Source organism: Lissotriton vulgaris, chromosome 6, assembly GCF_964263255.1.
Source record: "Lissotriton vulgaris chromosome 6, aLisVul1.2, whole genome shotgun sequence".
NCBI lineage: Eukaryota > Metazoa > Chordata > Amphibia > Caudata > Salamandridae > Lissotriton > Lissotriton vulgaris.
In genome coordinates, this window is record NC_141694.1 from 129,109,090 (window position 1) to 129,127,548 (window position 18,459).

The following is an 18,459-nucleotide window of genomic DNA, read 5'->3' on the forward strand; positions in this document are numbered from 1 at the left end:
CTTTCCATTGCCATGCGTCACCTTGCGAGATGCGCTGGAGATGCAAAGGCTCTTCGTAGGGAATCCAACAATCTTGCTTTTCAAAAACAGTTAAAGATCTGGCTCTTTCCTTAGGGTGTCGTGTCAGTCCGCCCAAGTTACTGCTTCAGCGCTGGGATGCTCCCGGGTAGCCGTGTGCTATACAAATGCTATTTCATTTCAAAGGCTTAATAAATCTAGGCCTTGATCGTCTCAGGTAGAAGATAAAGACTCTTCTGATAACAAGTGTGTTGATTATCCTCTTTCCACTAGATATTTAAAACCTGGGAAAACACCGTGAAAGCAATGGATCAGCTAAGGTGGAAACATAAGACAACTATAGACCATAAATCATGTTTAGCCCTAATAAAGTTTAGTCCTCAGAACTCCTCTACTCTCATGAAGTAATGTAGACAAAGACAAGCAAAACATATAAATAATAACTGTGAATATGCTTGGAGTTTTTTTTACTTGCAGCTATAAAGAATGGAGGGAAACACTTTAAAGCACAATAATAGATGGAAATTGGTAGAATGAAGAGGCTGTGTAAACAAATAAAATAGAACAAAAATAAAGGCTAGTGCACAGATACCAGTTTAGGGGGGGAGTTGCATTGGATCCTGGAGACAGAATGGGGTCCTTGTACTGAGTTTCCTTCTTTCATGGAATATTGGTTAGGGTATTATTCAGTTTGTGGGAACCTACATAGAGAAGTTTGGATGTTTACTGATGACATCAGGGGGCGCAGAATCAACTCACCTTGACATTCTTCACCAACTAGTGGATAGACGACCTTATGCCTATGGTCGGCCTCCCTGAACTGTCTAGTAATTCAACCTCTTACAAAACGTTTCGCAGGTGAGACTAACATATAGTCATGGCTCCACACTTTGGTTCAAACGCTTCCTTAGATTCCACAGAGTGATTGAGGTGCATTCTTTTCCCATCTGCTAATACCCATGGGAGCCATGGAACTCTCAGGAGCTGATACTGCAAAAGGGCTCTTCAGGATGGCTTCCACTCTTAACTGCAAGAGGCCTCATGGATATTCGGAGCTCAGTAAGTGCTATATAACAATCCAAAATAAATATAATTGATTTTTTAATATTTTATTTCACTTCTATATTTAGTTTCCTAATAACTAGAGTGGTACTGACACATCTCACATCATTACAACGGTACATTCAGGTTGCATTAAAGTTGTGCAAAGCAATTCTAAGTAAATACGTACACACAGAATTACATCATGGAAGAAGAGATTTCTATTCGATTGTGATCCTTGGTGTGATTTTGAATTAAATAGATTTCACTTCATACACACTATCACTATATGCCACATTTCTTAAAATGCCCGTCTGGACAGTATACAATTCCCCATCCTATTTAATAAGGCGCTCCCTTGAGGAGACAAAGCTCTTGCACAGCAAGAACTAACTTATCTCCTGGTGAAGGGTTGGAAAACAGCATAAAGTAGACCTCCTCAGTGCGTGCCACAACTCAATGGCGATAGCTTACTGTATCGTTCAAAGAACGCATTTTCCATTTTTAATCAATTCAGATAGTTGTCTGCGAGTTGTGCTACCACATTCAGCTTTCTGAAGGCAGTGGGTGTTAGAGGATGAAGGTGAATATGGGAGATATAAATATCAACATCCTTTATGAAGCTATTAGGAATATAAACTATTTTGAACATTTACATAAAATCAAACTCTTTTTACTAAATCAGACATCTCACAATTTCTTCAGTTGTTTCTCGGAATTGCATGAGATCTGGTAAAAAAAAGAGTCGTCAATTTTTCCGTTTTGTAGGCCCATGGGCGGATGCACGCAGGCTGTCAATCTTTCTGGAGTCCCTGCCCCACAATGCAAAGCTCGATGTTGGAAGAGATCCGGCCGAGCCCCTTCTGCTCATGCGCTCTGCTGCTCTCCTCGCCTTCCCTCCTAGCAACGTCCGTGGCACTGAAATAGAAAAGAGGCTTACGATAAGGAGATCACCCCCGCTGAGGTAAGTACAGTCACATAACGAGAAATGTACGAGGCTGCCTCACAGGCTGAAAGCTCTGGCATTGCAACAGTTTCTCATGTAATATTTATGCTTCGTTGTAAAAATACAGCCCTAGAATTTTGTCTCAGCAGGTAACTAGAGCAAAAGCAGGCTTCTTACTTTCAGAAGGAGGAAAAGTTATTTATTTTACAATGTTGCAGTTCCATTCGGTTGCCACAAAAATATCCCATCATTTAATGTAATTAAAACACCAAATCAGTATTTACTAATATGTTTTTTAAAACAGGGGAATCAATTTCGAGACACTCATTGGGTGGCAGAGAGAAAACTGTTCTCTAAAGAACACACGTCATCTTAAAAATCATTCATCGTGTGTTTTTTTTCACAATGACAATACTTTTACATTGATTCACGGAACAATCTGGCAAAAGCAGACAGCAGGAAAGAGTCAGTTCGGCTCGGGCATGGACTACAATTTACAAGTGCCAGTTCCACCTGTCAGTCAGTCAGACATTAGTATTTTTATTTCAAAGACACAATCCCAGACTTAATGAACTATATTTAAAATTGGACATTTGAAACCTTTTCTTGGCATCCCAGAGCATCCAGAGGTCACTGGGGGCAGAATATGTATTATGAATTTGGAAGGGAGGTGTACCACCAATTTGATAGACACATCCGTCTTTAAGACACAAACTTGTTATTAGTTGTTCGATGGGAGAATGATTTGAGTAACCTTGATGATGAGTAGCGTGCTGAAGTAAAGATGGCCACAAGATGCTTGGTTTACAATAGAAATCTTTTAACAAAACATAACAATGTAATGATAAGTTACTTACCTGCAATCCTAGTTATTTTCCAGGGGAATACTCATCAAAGTTATGAGCACGGAATAGTCCGTCCCACGTGCGGGGACCCCGGAGCACATATCAAAGGCAATATATATGTATGTTTAAATCGTACTAAAGTACGTAATAGCCTAAAACATATATATATATATATATATATATATATATATATATATATATATATATATATATATATATATATATATATATATATATATATATATATACAGCCTAAAGGGTATGCACCTGTTACAACGCATTTTTTACTCCGCACTGCCATTACAACGCGACTTTTACAACGCATACCATTACAACGCATTGCGCTGGGGGGCGCTCTAGGATAGGGAATAAGTATAATTTACTATCCAACACCTTCCCTAGGGTCCACGGGGACTGGAGTTAGAATAGTAAATTATACTTACCACTATCCAGCACCCCAAAGCGCTATGCGTTGTAATGGTATGCGTTGTAATGGTCGCGTTGTAATGGTAGGTAGTTGTAACGGTATGCGGAGTAACGTCATACATCCAGCCTAAAGCAAATAGAGGATACAAAATGCCCAAATTGCATTGAGTTTTTCATTTAAAATGAACCATACACATTCAACATTTCAGCAATACAGAACATGAACACTTTAAAGTGCAAAGCATAACCCTTTATTTGAAAGAAAAAATGCAAGGGAATAAAAAGCACTGTTAGCCAGTAGGCTGCATTGAAAAACATAACAGAGAAAACGAGCACTGTACCTTTAAGACCTGCAAGACCTCCTGAATCGCATCATGCCCTCAGGTGACAGTTAGGTCAGGACTTTTGTACGGTGACAAGAAAACATTCAGAGGATAAACCATTTCACAGCTGCTGTGTTAAGTATTCATCCGAGGAGGAGGAAGGGTTGCTTATTACCTTAATGAGTATTCCCCTGCAAGAGAACTAGGATTACATTAGTGGCACTCCTCCGCTCAGGCGGAGAAGCATCACCTCACTGCTTTTCAGCAGTGTACAAAAGGTAAAATAAAATGATAATAACATTATATTATTATCATTTTATTATTCCCTGCTGACCCGGTTTTGGGGGGCAGGGATGCTCTGCTCACAGAGGGGTAGGGGGAGATGTGGTGGGAACACTGTAAGTTCGCATGATGGCGCCTTTGCGTAATACAGCCTGGGTGGAGAACATGCACAGGCTCCCACTGCCTGTCTGAGCGCCAAACCACGGCTGCAGTGCAACGTTGTAATTGGCTTAGGGGAACCTGTGTGCGTCCTGCTTCTGTTTTGGCTGGAAGATACTTAGAGAGACAACGGAGGAGAGATGCAATTAGGTAAGTGTATTCTTTTTTCTATCTCATCCACACCTCTCCGCCCTGCCACTACGATTCATGCCAGCCGCCGCTGGATTGCGGATAACTTATCTTTCTCTTCCTCAGGATACTCATCAATAGTCATAAGCACTGAATAGAATAGGTAGCACATCCTATACCCCTGCGGCCGAATACAAGATAGTTACTAGCAGCTAATAACACAGTTAACCAAAAAAGTTTCTTAGTGAAACCTGCCCTACTTGGACATCTGCCTGAGTGTTTGAGTCCAGACAGTAATGGCGAGCTAAGGTGTGCCCCTTGTAGAATGAGCTCTAGGTCTACAAGGAAAGTGCTTATTGGCTAACTGGGAAGCGAGAGATATACAAGAGACTATCCACTTAGAGATAGATTGCTTGGAAGAAGCTAAACTAGTGCGCATTGGACCATAGTTAATAAACAAGTAGCCACAGTGTCTGATCTCCTTAGTTTTTTCGAGGTAAAACCTAAGAACTCTCTTAAGGTCTAATGAGTGTAAAGCCCTATATGGTGGTGTGGAAGGGATGCTAAAAAATGTTCGGAGAGTTTTCTCTGATGGATATGGAAATTAGAATTTACATTAGGCAAACAATTTGGAAGTGTTCTCATGGCCACCCTGTTTGCATGAAAAACCAGATAAGGTTCTTTTGCGCAAAGAGCCTGGATTTCCCTGACTCTGGTTGCCGAAGTGATAGCGACTAGGAAAGTGGTCTTCCAGGTAAAGAGTTGTAAAGATGCTTTGTGTATGGGTTCAAAAAGGGGGCACATTAATTTTGAGAGAACCACAATGAGCTCCCTTGAGGGAGAAGGTGTTCTTGCAGGTGGGTAAACCTTTTCAAACCTTCTAGGAAGTCTTTGACTACAGGCATTTGTAAAAAGGAAGCCTGTGTGGGAGGCTTTCTGTTGACAGTAAAAGCCGCAAGGTGTACCTTTATGCATGTAAACTGCAGGCCAGACGTTGCACTAGATAAGGTAAGATCACATATTCTTGACCTAGGATAGGATGATGACCATTCTTTGAAAACCATAAATAGAAGTGCCTCCATTTGAAAGCATATGATTTCCTGGTAGAAGGCCTTATAGACTCTTTCAAGCTGTCCCTACAGTCTTGTGAAAGCCCTAAGTGTCCATATTGCAGGAATTCAGTAGCCAAGCTGTCAAGCTCAGAGAGGGAGGTTGGGGTGGAAGATCTTCCCTTCTAAGTTGTAGAGAAGATCTGGTCTGCTTGGCAACTTCCTGCTTGGTCTTTCGGACAGGTGAAGGAATATGGGTACCACCACTGGCGAGGCCACTCCGAAGCAATCTGGATTATCCTGGTTCTGGCTCTGTACAATTTGTTGACGACCATTGGGATCAGGGTAATGGGAGGACATGCATATAAAAATGTCTCTGCCCAGTTTATCAAAAGAGCATTCCCCTTTCGATCCTTGTTGGGAGAACCTAGATGCGAAGTTGTGGCATTTTCTGTTTGTTTTGTCTGCAAACAGGTCGGTTTGCGGCGTTCCCCATTGTTGGAAAATGTCCATCTGAATAATGTTGGATTTCCTAATTTAGTAATCTGGTTTGTGATAGTATTTTCTCAGGTAATGTATGAATTGGTCATATTCCTTGTGCAGGGGCTTCTAGTCAGTGTCTGGGACATAATATATGGGGTGTTTTAAGGTTATCTCCTGGAACATAAACGGCCTGCGCACCAAACCTAGAGCAAAAAAAATCCTGCAGTATTTGCGGGATTCAGATGCTCAGGTCGTTATACTTCAGGAGACCCATTTGACGCACACTGAATCCCTCGCTTTAGTAAAGGAGAATAGGTGGATCGATTTTGCAGTATCCTCATCACAAGATATGAACATCAGAGGGGTGTCAATTATTTTTAAAAAACAACTTAAAGCTAGGTTAATCACTCAGATGGTGGACCCAGGTGGCAGATGGGCCATCACTACAGTTATTATCTTGGGTAAACAGTTCACCTTTGTTGGGTACTATGGACCTAATATCGATGACCCCTCCTCTTTAGAGTCCATAGTGGCACATCTTCTGGTTTTCCCTGAGCCAATCATTTGGGCGGGGGATTTTAATATAGTTTTGGACCCTTATTTAGATAAATCACCAAGCAGTCGTTCTCTTATCCTTTCTAGGACTTCACTACTTAATTCCATGAAGCAATACAGATACGTGTACATATGGAGAGTAAGGTCAGGACAGCAACAAGGTATCTCTTTTAGGATTTATAAACGCCATCATCAATCCAGAATAGATTTTGTTCTGATTAGTCAAAGACTGATCAATTCGGTTAAAGATATAAGGTATCTCCCTCTTCATCTGTCCGATCACTCTGCAATATTCATGGAGCTTGAGGGGTCCCCTACTATTTTTCCCAGGGGATGGTCATTTGATCGATCGCTCCTCTCACATACTGATGATGTTTCTTTTCTTAGGGGTGAAGCTCAAAGTTTTATGAATATAAACATTGGCTCTGCAGCACTGGGTGTGGTATGGGACTCTTTTAAAGCTTTTTTGAGGGGGCTTATAACAGGCAAAGTATCTTTCCGTCTAAACCAATATAAGGAGGAAGTTGTGTCTATTGAGGCAGACATTGCTAGTGTACAATCAGATATTGATAATAACGTAGCTTCTAGTGATGTAGTTTTGAAACCACTCCAGGACAAGTTGCTTTCCCTTAAAGTGCAGCTGGGTTCTGTCTTGGACAAAAGAGTTCAGCAGAGATGGGAGGCCAGCAAGTTAGCTCACTTTCAGTATGGGGAAGGAGCTGGGAAGCTGTTGGCTTGGAAGGCGAAAACAGATCAGGCCCGTAATAATATTGTGTCAATAACAGCGAGTAACAATATAATCTCTTCGGATGAAGGTATAAGATCGGCCTTTAGGGAGTTTTTTAAGGAGATATACTATGAAGAAAAAGACATCTCTCCAGAAATAGTTAAAGATTGGTTGAGTAGAATTTCTCTCCCGGCTCTTACTGTTGAGCAGAGTATTCTCCTGGACAGCGAGATCTCTGAGGAAGAGGTAGGTCAGACATCGGAAATAGCAAGAAAGGGAAAGCGGCCGGGCCTGATGGGCTTCCAGCAGAAATTTTTAAGTTATAAGAACATGAAATAGTACCATCTCTCACTATATTATTTAACCAAATTTTGCGGGACGGCCAGCTTCCCCCGAATCTTGGAATAGCGCTTCCATTACCCTGATTCTTAAACCTGATAAGCCAGCCTCCTCCTGTGGGTCTTATAGACCAATTTCGATCTTAAACGTAGATTACAAGATCTTTACTACTGTTTTGACAAGGAGGCTGGCTGCAGTTGCTCCTAATGTGTTACACCAAGACCAGAAAGGGTTTGTTAAGGGGCGCCAGCTTTTTGAACTAACATATGATTTAATTGGCGCTATAGACATAGCTATAGCTGAGTCTCTCCCTCTGGTTGCCATAACGTTGGATGCCACCAAGGCCTTTGACAGGGAAAATTGGATCTACCTGTCGGTGGCCTTGGCTAAGGTCAACGTTGGGGGTGGATTTCGGCGAGCCATCAACCTTTTATATCAGAACCCTACTGCACGGGTACTGGTTAATGGATTATTATTGGACCCCTTTAATATTTCGAAGGGGACGAGACAGGGCTGTCCACTCTCCCCTCTCCTACTCGATTTGTACATCGAGCCCCTCGCTCAGTGCTTGAGGGATGATATGAGCATTAAGTCCTTTTCTTATAGGGGGTGGGAGAGGAAGGTTGCCCTTTATGCGGAGGATGTACTCATCTTTTCGTCAGAGGCACAAACCGCAATCCCAGCAGTATTGGAGGTAGCACAACAATTTGGGGAACTATCTGTGTACGAAGTGAATGCATCAAAAACTGAGGTATTGATTTGGAACGATGACCACTGTGAAATCAGTATACAGCCAGGAACATCTATGCGCTATCTGAGGGTAAATATAACGAAAGATATAAACCAGTTAGTAGGTTCTAATTTCTCAGCAGTAGCAACGGTATGTCGCCAGTTAATGCGATCCTGGGCCCAGCTACCACTATCCCTGTTAGGGAGAGTAAACCTGGTCAAAATGGCCATTTTACCCGAAATGTCTTTTTTATTTAATTAGGAAGTGAGACTAGAGGTTCTCTAGCGTCATCCCTTCACAGGCACTCTTTGGTTTGTCTCCCATGTACAAGAAGACTTTCACTCTTTTAGTTCAATTGTTCATAGGTTTCTTTATTTCATTCCATTAGAGTGATGTAAGTTATAATCATACTTTATATTCTTTCATTCAATGATCAAATGTGTTTCATATCTCAAACTCTGTCATTGTCAAACATCCACTGCATTTCGGGCATTAAACTACATGCCCTTCATCAGGGAAAACGACAATGACTGGAAACTCCAGTTCGCGGTGAATGCTGGTTGAAAAAGTCTGCATTCAAACTTCGGTTCTCCGGTACCGGCGCGAATGAAGAAGAGAACCGAAGTTTGAATGCAGACTTTTTCAACCAGCATTCACCGCGAACTGGAGACAAACCAAAGAGTGCCTGTGAAGGGATGACGCTAGAGAACCTCTAGTCTCACTTCCTAATTTGAATAATTTAGACGTCGTTGGACACTCGACGCCACCTTCCGGTGCACCACCAAATTTGAGTAAAATAAAAACAGAGAAGTCAATAACTGGCAGTGCATCGATCCAATTCGAACTCACTTTTTTATTTAATACCATTCCTCTTTATTTTGATCCCTCCTTAATAGCTAAATTGCAGGCGGACATCACGTCCTTTGTTTGTAATAAGCACCTTCCAAGGATTGCCTGGAAGAAACTTAGGAGGCGTAGGGAGAAGGGTGGGCTGGTTGCTCCTGATCTACAGATATACGCTTGGGCATTCCAGCTCTCCCATGCCCGAATGATTCTAAAGATGCCTGTAGATGGTGGTGTTGGTTCTTTATTCTCAGCTTTACTTAATGGGGAAGGTTTTAGCCAGTCAGGTTTTTTGTTTAAATTTGGCAACCAACATTTTTTTAAGAAGATCAAAATGAATGGTTACTATAAAAACCAGTTACTATGGTAGTAGGGCACCCCTTTGGGGCCTTCCATACTTTGGTTGTTCCACTTAAAGAAGCCGAGTTGGTGGTTTGGGGGGATTTATTTATGGATGGTAATCTCCTTCCATGGGAGTGCCTGAGAGGAAGGATTGGGCCAAATTTTTCGAGGTTCAAGTATATGCAGATGGTGGGTTGGACTCAGTCATTTCTTGTACGGCTGTGTTTGGCAAACAGGTTTCCTATTGGAGGTTATAGCCTCCTGATATCCCAACTGGCAGATACTCCGCCGGCTAAAAAAGGAAGTTTCCCTCTGGTATAAGCCTATCTTGGAGGAAGTGGATGGTGAACCAGACCAGCTTTGGGGATCTACCATGGTGGGACGCGATGTAGATGATCTATGGAATACATTGTGTAAAGTTTTATGGGACATCGTTAAACCTGCTTGGTTGCGTAGAAATCAGTTGTTCACGCTCCATAGGGCATACTATTCCCCTCTCAGGCTTACAAAAATCTCACAAGGGAATCCTGTAGTCTGTGCTAAGTGTGGTTTGCCCACGGCATCAGACGCCCACATGTTTTTCGAATGTCCCTGCCTCGCTTCTTTTTGGGATGCTATAAGTTACATACTCTCTGCATCATTAGGAAAGCAAATAAACCTGGATCTCCCACTTGTCATCTTTGGGGTTTCTGCTGATGTTCAGGGGCAAGCAAAGAGCTTACTGTTTTATTCCATCCTACTTGCCCGCAGGGAGATCTGTAGAAGATGGAAGGACCCTGCTCCCCCTTCATTTATGGATTGGCAGGTGTCTGTTTTGCAAGTTTTTAGATTAGATCTAGCAAGATCTGGCAGTCAGGTTAAAAGAACATTTAGACATCAGCTGGCTTGGGGCCATTGAGTTGGCCGGGGTTTCCCCCCCCCCCACCCCCCGGTCCTATGATTATACACCAGTGGTTTTATCGAACACACACACGCCCCCAGAGCCCCCCTACCCCACAGCCTGTTCCATCTGGAGGTCTGGGTCTCAACGGTTGCATTTCCACCTGGTCTTGGCTGAGCTTGTGCTTTTAACTCTTTTTTGGGTTTCTATGTGTGGGTCTCGAAGGGTATGACCCTTCTGAGGGCATATGGTTCCTGGTTGATCCTTATAACCATGCCCTGCCAGGTTTATAACCTGTGACAGAAGCGTAATACCGACTGGGGCTACACTTGAATCCATGGTGGTAAATGAGGACAAAAAAAATAAAAATAAAAATGTCTCTGACCAGTTTATCAAAAGAGCATTCCCCTTCGACCCTTCGATCCTTGTTGGGAGAACCTAGATGCGAAGTTGTGGCATTTTCTGTTCGTTTCGTCTGCAAACAGATCGGTTTGCGGCGTTCCCCATTGTTGGAAAATGTCTTGCGCAACTTCTTCATTTAGTATCCAGTCAAGAGCTTTGTCGAAGTTGCGAATGAGAAAGTCTGCCTGAACATTTAGTTTGTCTGATAGGTGGATAGCTGAGATGGTCAGGTATCTGTCTAGTAGCCACTTCCATATAATGGCTTGAGCTTCCATAGACAGGGGACTTGATCGAGTTCCTCTCTGCTTTTTCAGATAGTGCATTGTTGTCGTATTGTCTTTCTGTACTAGGAGGGAGTCTGTATGTATGGACGGGTACAAATACTTGAGTGCGAGATGGACTGCCCTCAGTTTCAGCATGTTGATATTGTATAGTTTCTCTTGGTCCGACCACAGACTTGAACATGAAGAAAACCCCTATGGGCAGGGCTCCCCAACCCTGGAGGGAAGTACTGTAGTAAGCATCTGTGTGGGAAGTTCCTGTTGAAAAGGGACTCCTATATTGGTATGACGACACCGCATCCAACATTGAAGCAGTTCCTTGGCCATCTGTGAGAGGATCACTCTGTCTTCCCAGAGGCCCAAGAACTGAGAGTGTTTACTCGAGCCGTTGCATGTGTAGCCTGACATTGGGACCGATGTAGATGCAAGAAGCCATCGAACCTAGGAGAGAGGCTGCTTGCCTGGCCGATGGATAGGAGGAGAGTGAGGCATTTCCTGTTGATTGAGGATAGTCTCTCCTATGAAGGATACACTCTTGCATTTTTTATATCCAGGATTGCTCCCAGGTAATGTATGGTTTGAGTAGGAATCAGTGTGGATTTCTCGAACTTAATTTGTAGTCCTGACTCTTACAGAGCTTGGATGCAGGTATGTAGATGATCCAGAGTTAGTGGAGGAACTTTTGATTACCCAGTCGTCTAAGTATGGATAGACAAAGATTTTTCACCTCCACAGGTATGCCGCTATCACCGCTATGCACTTGGAGAACATACGAGGCATTGACTTGAACCCGAAGAGCCAGACCTTGTATTGGTAGTGCGTGGATGCTACTTTGAGGCAGAGGAACTTCCTGTGTTTCTTGATGAGATTGTGGAAGTAAGCATCCTGAAGATCGATCGCACACATCCAGTCCACTTGGTGGAGCTGTGGGTAGATCTGGTGGAAGGCAAACATTCTGAACTTTACATTGCGGATAAACTTGTTCAAGAGTCGTAAGTCTAGAATGAATCTGTACTCCCGATTCTGACTTTTTTCTGAACCAGAAAGTAGCGTGAATACATTCCTAGCCTTTGTTGGCAGGCTGGGACTTCTTCGATGGAGTCTTTCTGGAATGGTGTGTTGACTTCTTGTAGCAAGACCTATTGATATATGGACATTTTATGCAGTGGGTGGTCTTCAACCTGATGGAGTAACTATTTTGAAGAATATTCAGGACACACTTGTCGTTTTTAATCTTTCGCCACTTGTCCAGGTGCGTAACAATACTTCCCCCGCCCATCGGAGTGGGAAACGGAGAAAGGGAAAGCAAATGCTCATTGCTTCTCTGGTGTTTTTGATGTTGAGGCTAATGGATAAGGAGCCCCTCTTCCTCGAGCAGGTCTGTGAGAATGGTATTGTTGCTGATCTGACCAGTGAGGGGTTTGAACACTCTGCTGATAGGAGTAACGGTTGTAGGGGCGGAACTCTGCGTTTTGCAAGGCCCACAGCTCTGAGGGTGTCAAGGTCTGTCTTTATTTTTGCCATCTCATCATCTGCATGTGTGCTGATTAATGAGGTGCCGGTGAATGGCAAATTTAATATGCAGTGTTGGGCTTCAGGTTTGAGACCTGTAAGAAGTAACCAGGAAGATTGCTGTGCACAGATGCTATGAGAGTATCTATGAGCCATGAGATCTGAGGCATCAGCGGCTACACTAATGACTTGATTAGCCACCAGGTTACCCTCTTGAAGGATCTCCTTGAAATCTTGCCTGTCCTCTTTAGGCAACCTCTCAGTGAATCTGGATAGTGAGTCCCAGAGAGATCTGTTGTACTTCCCCAGTAAGGCGGAGATGCTGGCCACTTTAAAAAAAGATGCAGAGGTGTTACTCATCTTTTTATCCAGTGAGTGCATTTGTTGGCTGCCTTTAACCGGGAGTACTATGGAAGAGAATGACCCTGGAAAGAAGTTTCTTGCAGCAGCAACGATGACATAGTCAGGTGTCGGATCCTACCTGAGGAAAAGAGGGTCTTGATCAGATGCCATTTATCAGCAGAGTGTTCAAACCCCTCACTGGTCAGATCAGCAACAATACCTGCTGCCCCTCCTATTAAAACATCATTAAATGTGACGAGGTCATACACAGTCCTTGCCGAAGAAGAACTGGGTAAGGTTGGAGAACATTTAAAGACATTTCCAGATGGTCCACAAATCAACGTCGACCCTGGGGACTTTGATGGCTGCGTTGACATCGTTCTCTTTGATGCAGAGAGGGTCGACTGCACCTTTGTCGTTGCCAACATCTTTGACGCCGGTGAATGTGGCTTCAACATCGACTTTCTCTGAGTCGGCGGGGCTGTCTGCATTCGACTAGAGGGCAATACCTTAACAACGACTTGCAGTAACAACGACTTAGCCAGAACCATGCATGTGAGTGGTTCAGGCTAAGATGGTCTAGTGTTCTAGATGGAGAGTCCAGAGGAGTATCGGAGGAACAGGAGAGGTAAGAGATATTCCGGGATGGGGAGGGAGGGTTGGGTGTTAGTTTTTAGGGGGTGGGAGGGTTTGGGGTAGATTTTAAGGGGTGGGGGATTCGTATTAGTTTTTAGGGGGTGGGGGTTTTATTAGTTTTTAGGGGGTGTGAGGGGTTTGAGTTTGATTTCAGGTGGTGGGAATGGTTAGTGTTAGTTTTCAGGGGGTGGGTGTGGTTAGTGTTAGTTATTAGGGGTTGGGGGTTGGTATTAGTTTTTAGGGGTTGGGGAGGTTGTGATTGTTTTTAGGGGGTGGGAGGGGTATTTGTTAGTGTTTAGGGGGTGGGAGATTTGAGTTCGTTTTAAGGGGGTGGGAGGGTTTGTATTGGTTTTTAGGGGGGAGGGTTCCTGATATTTTTTAAGAGGGTGTGAGGGGATCGAGTTACATTTTAAGGGGTAGGCGGGGTTAGTGTTAGTTTTTAGGGGGTGGGAGGGGTTAGTGTTAGTTATTAGGAGGTTGGGGGTTTGTATAACTTTTTAGGGGTTGGGAGGTGGGGGCTTACGGGGTATATTTTAGGGAGTGGGTGGGGTCTGGAATAGTTTCAAGGGGGTGGTTTACCATACATTCCTTTATCACGATAATTCATGGTAAAGGAATGCGTGGTAAAAATAATTGATTCTAGGTGACATAATACCCCATCACGCACAGAACGCACCAGGAGGCATGTTTGCAGAGTGGTGCAGGGAGGGGGCGGGGCTTCCAGCGAGATGGCAGCTTTTTTTTGTTTGAAGGGGGGCTGTGTGGCCCCCCCTTCTCTCAATATTTTGTGGGCCCTGGGGACCCCATGTCCCAGGGCCTGCGGTATTTTGTTTATTTTTAATTTTTTTAAAAACAACGATTTTGGCCCCGGGGACTCCATCCCCCGGGGCATGGCCAAATATTTGGTGGGTGCTGTGCTCCCAAAATATTTTTTAAAAAAAGGCTTTTTATGGCCCTGGGGTCCCTGTGGGGCCCCCTGACTAGGCCTAGGGGTCAGGGTGTTTCTACCATGCCCTCTTTTCTTTTTTTAATCATTAACTTCCTTTTTTTCTTGTGACTGGATTTAGCGAGTCACAAGATGGCTGCCAACACTTCTTGGTTTGAAGTGTTGGCAGCCAATCAGAGACAAGCATGTGATCGGGAGGGTTCACGCATCCACCACGGTCACCAGAAATATAATTTGCTGTACTTTTGAATTTCTCAGGAACTACATAATGGATTTACACCATTTAAAGCAAAGGGTGCACAGCTATCTCTCTGCCAAATTTGGTGTAATTCCCTTCAGCTGTAGCCGCAACAAACGTTTCCTATGGAAATTAACATGGAGAAAACACGTTTTGGAACCCCCCTTTTTTATCGGCCCCCGCTTGACTAATCACCCCGAAACAGTCAAGACAGGAGCTGAATGGAGCGCCCCATTAGTTTTGAAAATTTTGCGAAGATTCGTCAACCGGCGCCAAAGTCCATACCAACATGTCCAGGTCTGCCAGCACAACGCCTCACAACTTCCCACGTCACTTGCTCTCCCCTTGCCGTCCCCCTCCCCCTTCCACAACACTTGCTTGCCTGCCATACCACCACTCATTTATTGGCCAAAGCTCTGCTGTTAGTGAACTACCTGGATATACCTTATATCGCAAGATACCAACGTGCAGTCTTGAAGCCCTTGACCTGCCTTTTTATTGCATATGTTATTAACATTATTTTAGGGTCTTAGGCCATTTCACGGAGCTATTCTCTGTTCGGCATATTTTCCGGATAATAAACTCTGCACCACTCATTCGGGCTGATATGCTCTGTACTGGGGTGAATGTATGACATTGTTCTGCATTCTGTCCACCAGTTGTTCTTTTTGCTATATTTTGAGTGAGCAGCTAGCTGGCTGACATGAATATGAAGGAGCCTTTGTGGGTTTCTGTGAGTCTAGATTCTCCTGAAGAGTCTCTTTCTCTTCTGAGCCCCGCTTAACACATGTGTACAGGAGGAGCCCTGTATTCATGTCCTCAATGTTTGAGAGAAAAAATACTAATGGATTTCTAAACAACAAGAGTAAAAGCATTAAGGTAACATGTTGTTCCTGCTTATATTTCACACGCTTTTCATAAACCTGTATTCCCTATGAATGTTTGCTTTTTCCTGAATTAAACCTCAAATAAGCATGTTTATCCATTGTTTGAATTAAATAACGTTATAAGCTGTAACTGGTCAGTGAAATGCTAAACGTACTAAAAATGGTATGTTTTGCTATTTCTAGACACACCCCTGACTCCGCCCACTGATCCAATCTTTGGGTATTCCCACCCCCGATTCTCCACCCATAGTTCCCCTACTTTTTTATCTCCAATTCGACCACTGGTTACAAGCCGTCTTTGTTTTCGGTAGCACACACAACTAGGGAAAAGCACTTTGATAAAAACCTGTTTTTGCAATGACCACACAAATAAGACTTGAATAATTTGCTCAGAATCACAATGTTATGTTTAAGCAACAGCTGAGACTCAAATCCTTTGTTCCTCAGTCCTGAAGAAGGCTGTTCTGTCCAATGAGTACAGCGCCACATAATTTTTCCCCTGCCCACCTTCTTCTCCACTCAAATTAAGCATAAAAAGCAGGAGCTTTCTCTGACAGCGCAGCATCCAGCCGACTAACTGTGGGTCATAATAAGCAAAGCTAAGGCTGGGTGCAGGTGTAGGTGAAACCAGTGAACAAGCTACATAACTTTAGCCATAACTAGTTCTGCATTGCCATTGTTTAATTTAGGGTTGTAACTAGTGATTTAGTTTACGTTTTTTTAAAAAGATTACTGCTGTGGCACTGCACTCTACGCCAATCCACTCTACTCTATACCACTCCACTCTATAACAATCTACGGTTTGCCACTACACTCTGTATACTCTGTACTACACCACTCTAAGCCACTCTTTTACAATCTGTGCCACTCCACCTCACTGCACTCTATTCCACTGCAATATACGCAGTGCCACTCTGTGCCACTATACACAACTTTATACCACTGCGCTCTACATCACTTAATTACCATACACATATTTTCACTGCACACCACACCACATATTTACACTACACAAATCCCCTCCACACCTCACAATTACACGCCACACAATTACACAACTAACAATTCCAATCCAACCCACTTTGCCATTTACAACGCCAATAGCTCTAACTGAAAAAAAAGTGAGACCTTTTGCACTTCTAATGCTTGGTCTTATAGTGTACACCTTCCTAGAGCCCCTCATTCTAGATGGCCTTAGACTTCTTTCCCAGGCAGGAACATGATATCTCTTTTCACATCTACCCCTATGATAGAGGACGTTACCTCTGCGATCCCGATGGTACTCCGTCTATCAAATTTAGAGATAACTGCTGGCCCATCCGTCATTTCTGTATCTTGAAAGAACCGCCATCATGGTGGTTTCTTTTTAGAGTACAAAAGGTTTAGTGGACACTGCCGTAGGTTTAAATTTCTTTTTTTTAAATAAATAATAATAATAATAATAAATGAGCTTGTAAAGCGCCTGGTTACACTAACTAGTGTGTCCCCACGCTGCAAAGTTCTTTGCCCGCTTTGTAACAGTAAATTTAAGCAAGGTGGTAAGTCTATCTCTTGAAGAGACGTGTTTTTAATTTTCTCCGAAAGAAATTCTCTGCTGGTTGCATCCAGAGAGCATAGAGGAGGGTCTTCCAGTGTTTAGCGGCAAGGTAGCAGAATGCTCTACCACCAATTCTTGCTCTTTTAAATACTGGGATTTTGACCTGCCCGTCCCCAGGGACCGCAGGGCCCTTGTGGAATTATAAGGTGACATTAGGCTATGTAAGTAGCTAGGTTCCTTTCCCTGCATGCTGCGATGACTGATATACAAAGCCTTAAGGAGGATTATAAATGAAATGAAATGAAATGAAATTAAATGAAATGAAAGCAAATTTATAACGCGCAGACTTAGCCCATAGGGCATCAAGGCGCCTAACCAAAAATTATTTTCACGTCCAGAGAGTAAAATTACTGATAGGCTTTCTTGAAGCACCATGTTTTAAGAGCCTTTTTAAAAAGGGGAAAAGAGGATAGGGACTTAAGTTCCAATGGAAGTGCATGCCAAAGACGTTGAGCAACTATGGAGAAGGCTCTTCCTCCCCATCTGGACTTCTTAGTCCGGGGGATCACCAAAAGATTATGTTGTGATGAACGTAAACATCTGCTAGGGACATAGCCAGAAAGAAGAGATCCCAGCCCATCAGATGTTCCAGCTTTCAGAGCCCTGTGTACCAGACAAATGATTTTAAAGGAGATACGGTGCTCTATAGGAAGCCAGTGGAGGCTCTTTCTAGCTGGAGTTGCAGAGGAGGAGCGGGGAATGTCTAATACAAATCTTGCAGCCCCGTTCTGTACTATTTGTAGGCGCTGGATCAGTCCCTTATTGATCTCTGCATATAGTGAGTTGCAGTAATCCAATCTTGAACCGACCAGCGCAACTACTGTCTGTTTTCTAGCTTGGGGAGAAAGGTAGTGAACTATTCGTCTGAGAATTTTGATGATTCCCCAGCAAGTAGCCACCGCTCTGTTGACCTGAAGGGTCATTGCCAGTGAGGTATCAAAGATAACCCCTAAATATCTGGCTGAATGAGAGGGAACCGGGCATGTTCCCAGGGATGTCGGCCACCATTCATTCGACCATATATCCTGGTCCCTTCCAAAGATCAGCACCTCGGTCTTATCACCATTCAGCCTCAAGGAGTTGAGTATCATCCAGTCAGAGACTGATTGCATGCAACTCCTGAAGCTGGACGCAGAGGTGCTGACCGGCTGGGCCAGTGACACCATGATCTTAGTGCCGTCTGCATATGACGCTACTTCCATACCCTGCGCTTTTACTAGTCTCGCTAGTGGGGCCACATAAATGTTAAATAGGGTCGGGCTTAGAGCCGACCCCTGTGGTTCCCCACATTGCAATGATGTAGCAGGGGAGAGGTATTCTCCGAGTTTGACCCTCTGTTCTCTAAGATCTAAAAAAGAGGACAGAAGGCTCAAAGCGGGTCCCTCCACACCTATATCCCTCAAACGAGATGTTAGAATTGAAGGAGATAGCGTGTCGAATGCTGCGGTCAGATCGAGTAAAACCAGCAGCGTTGTCTGTCCCTGATTCACTTTCATTCGGA

The 18,459-nt window shown here is 43.6% G+C and overlaps 1 protein-coding gene across 1 annotated transcript in view; it reads right to left on the reverse strand.

The window, feature by feature from the left end:
• Positions 1-1,104: 1,104 nt before the first annotated feature.
• The window catches only part of PCARE (photoreceptor cilium actin regulator), a 155,373-nt gene continuing 138,018 nt past the window's right edge, over positions 1,105-18,459 (reverse strand). The window contains exon 2 of the mRNA XM_086926147.1: positions 1,105-1,977. Coding sequence (XP_086782273.1) covers positions 1,854-1,977 — 124 coding nt within the window. The 3' untranslated portion in view covers positions 1,105-1,853. The remainder of the gene's footprint in view (positions 1,978-18,459) is intronic.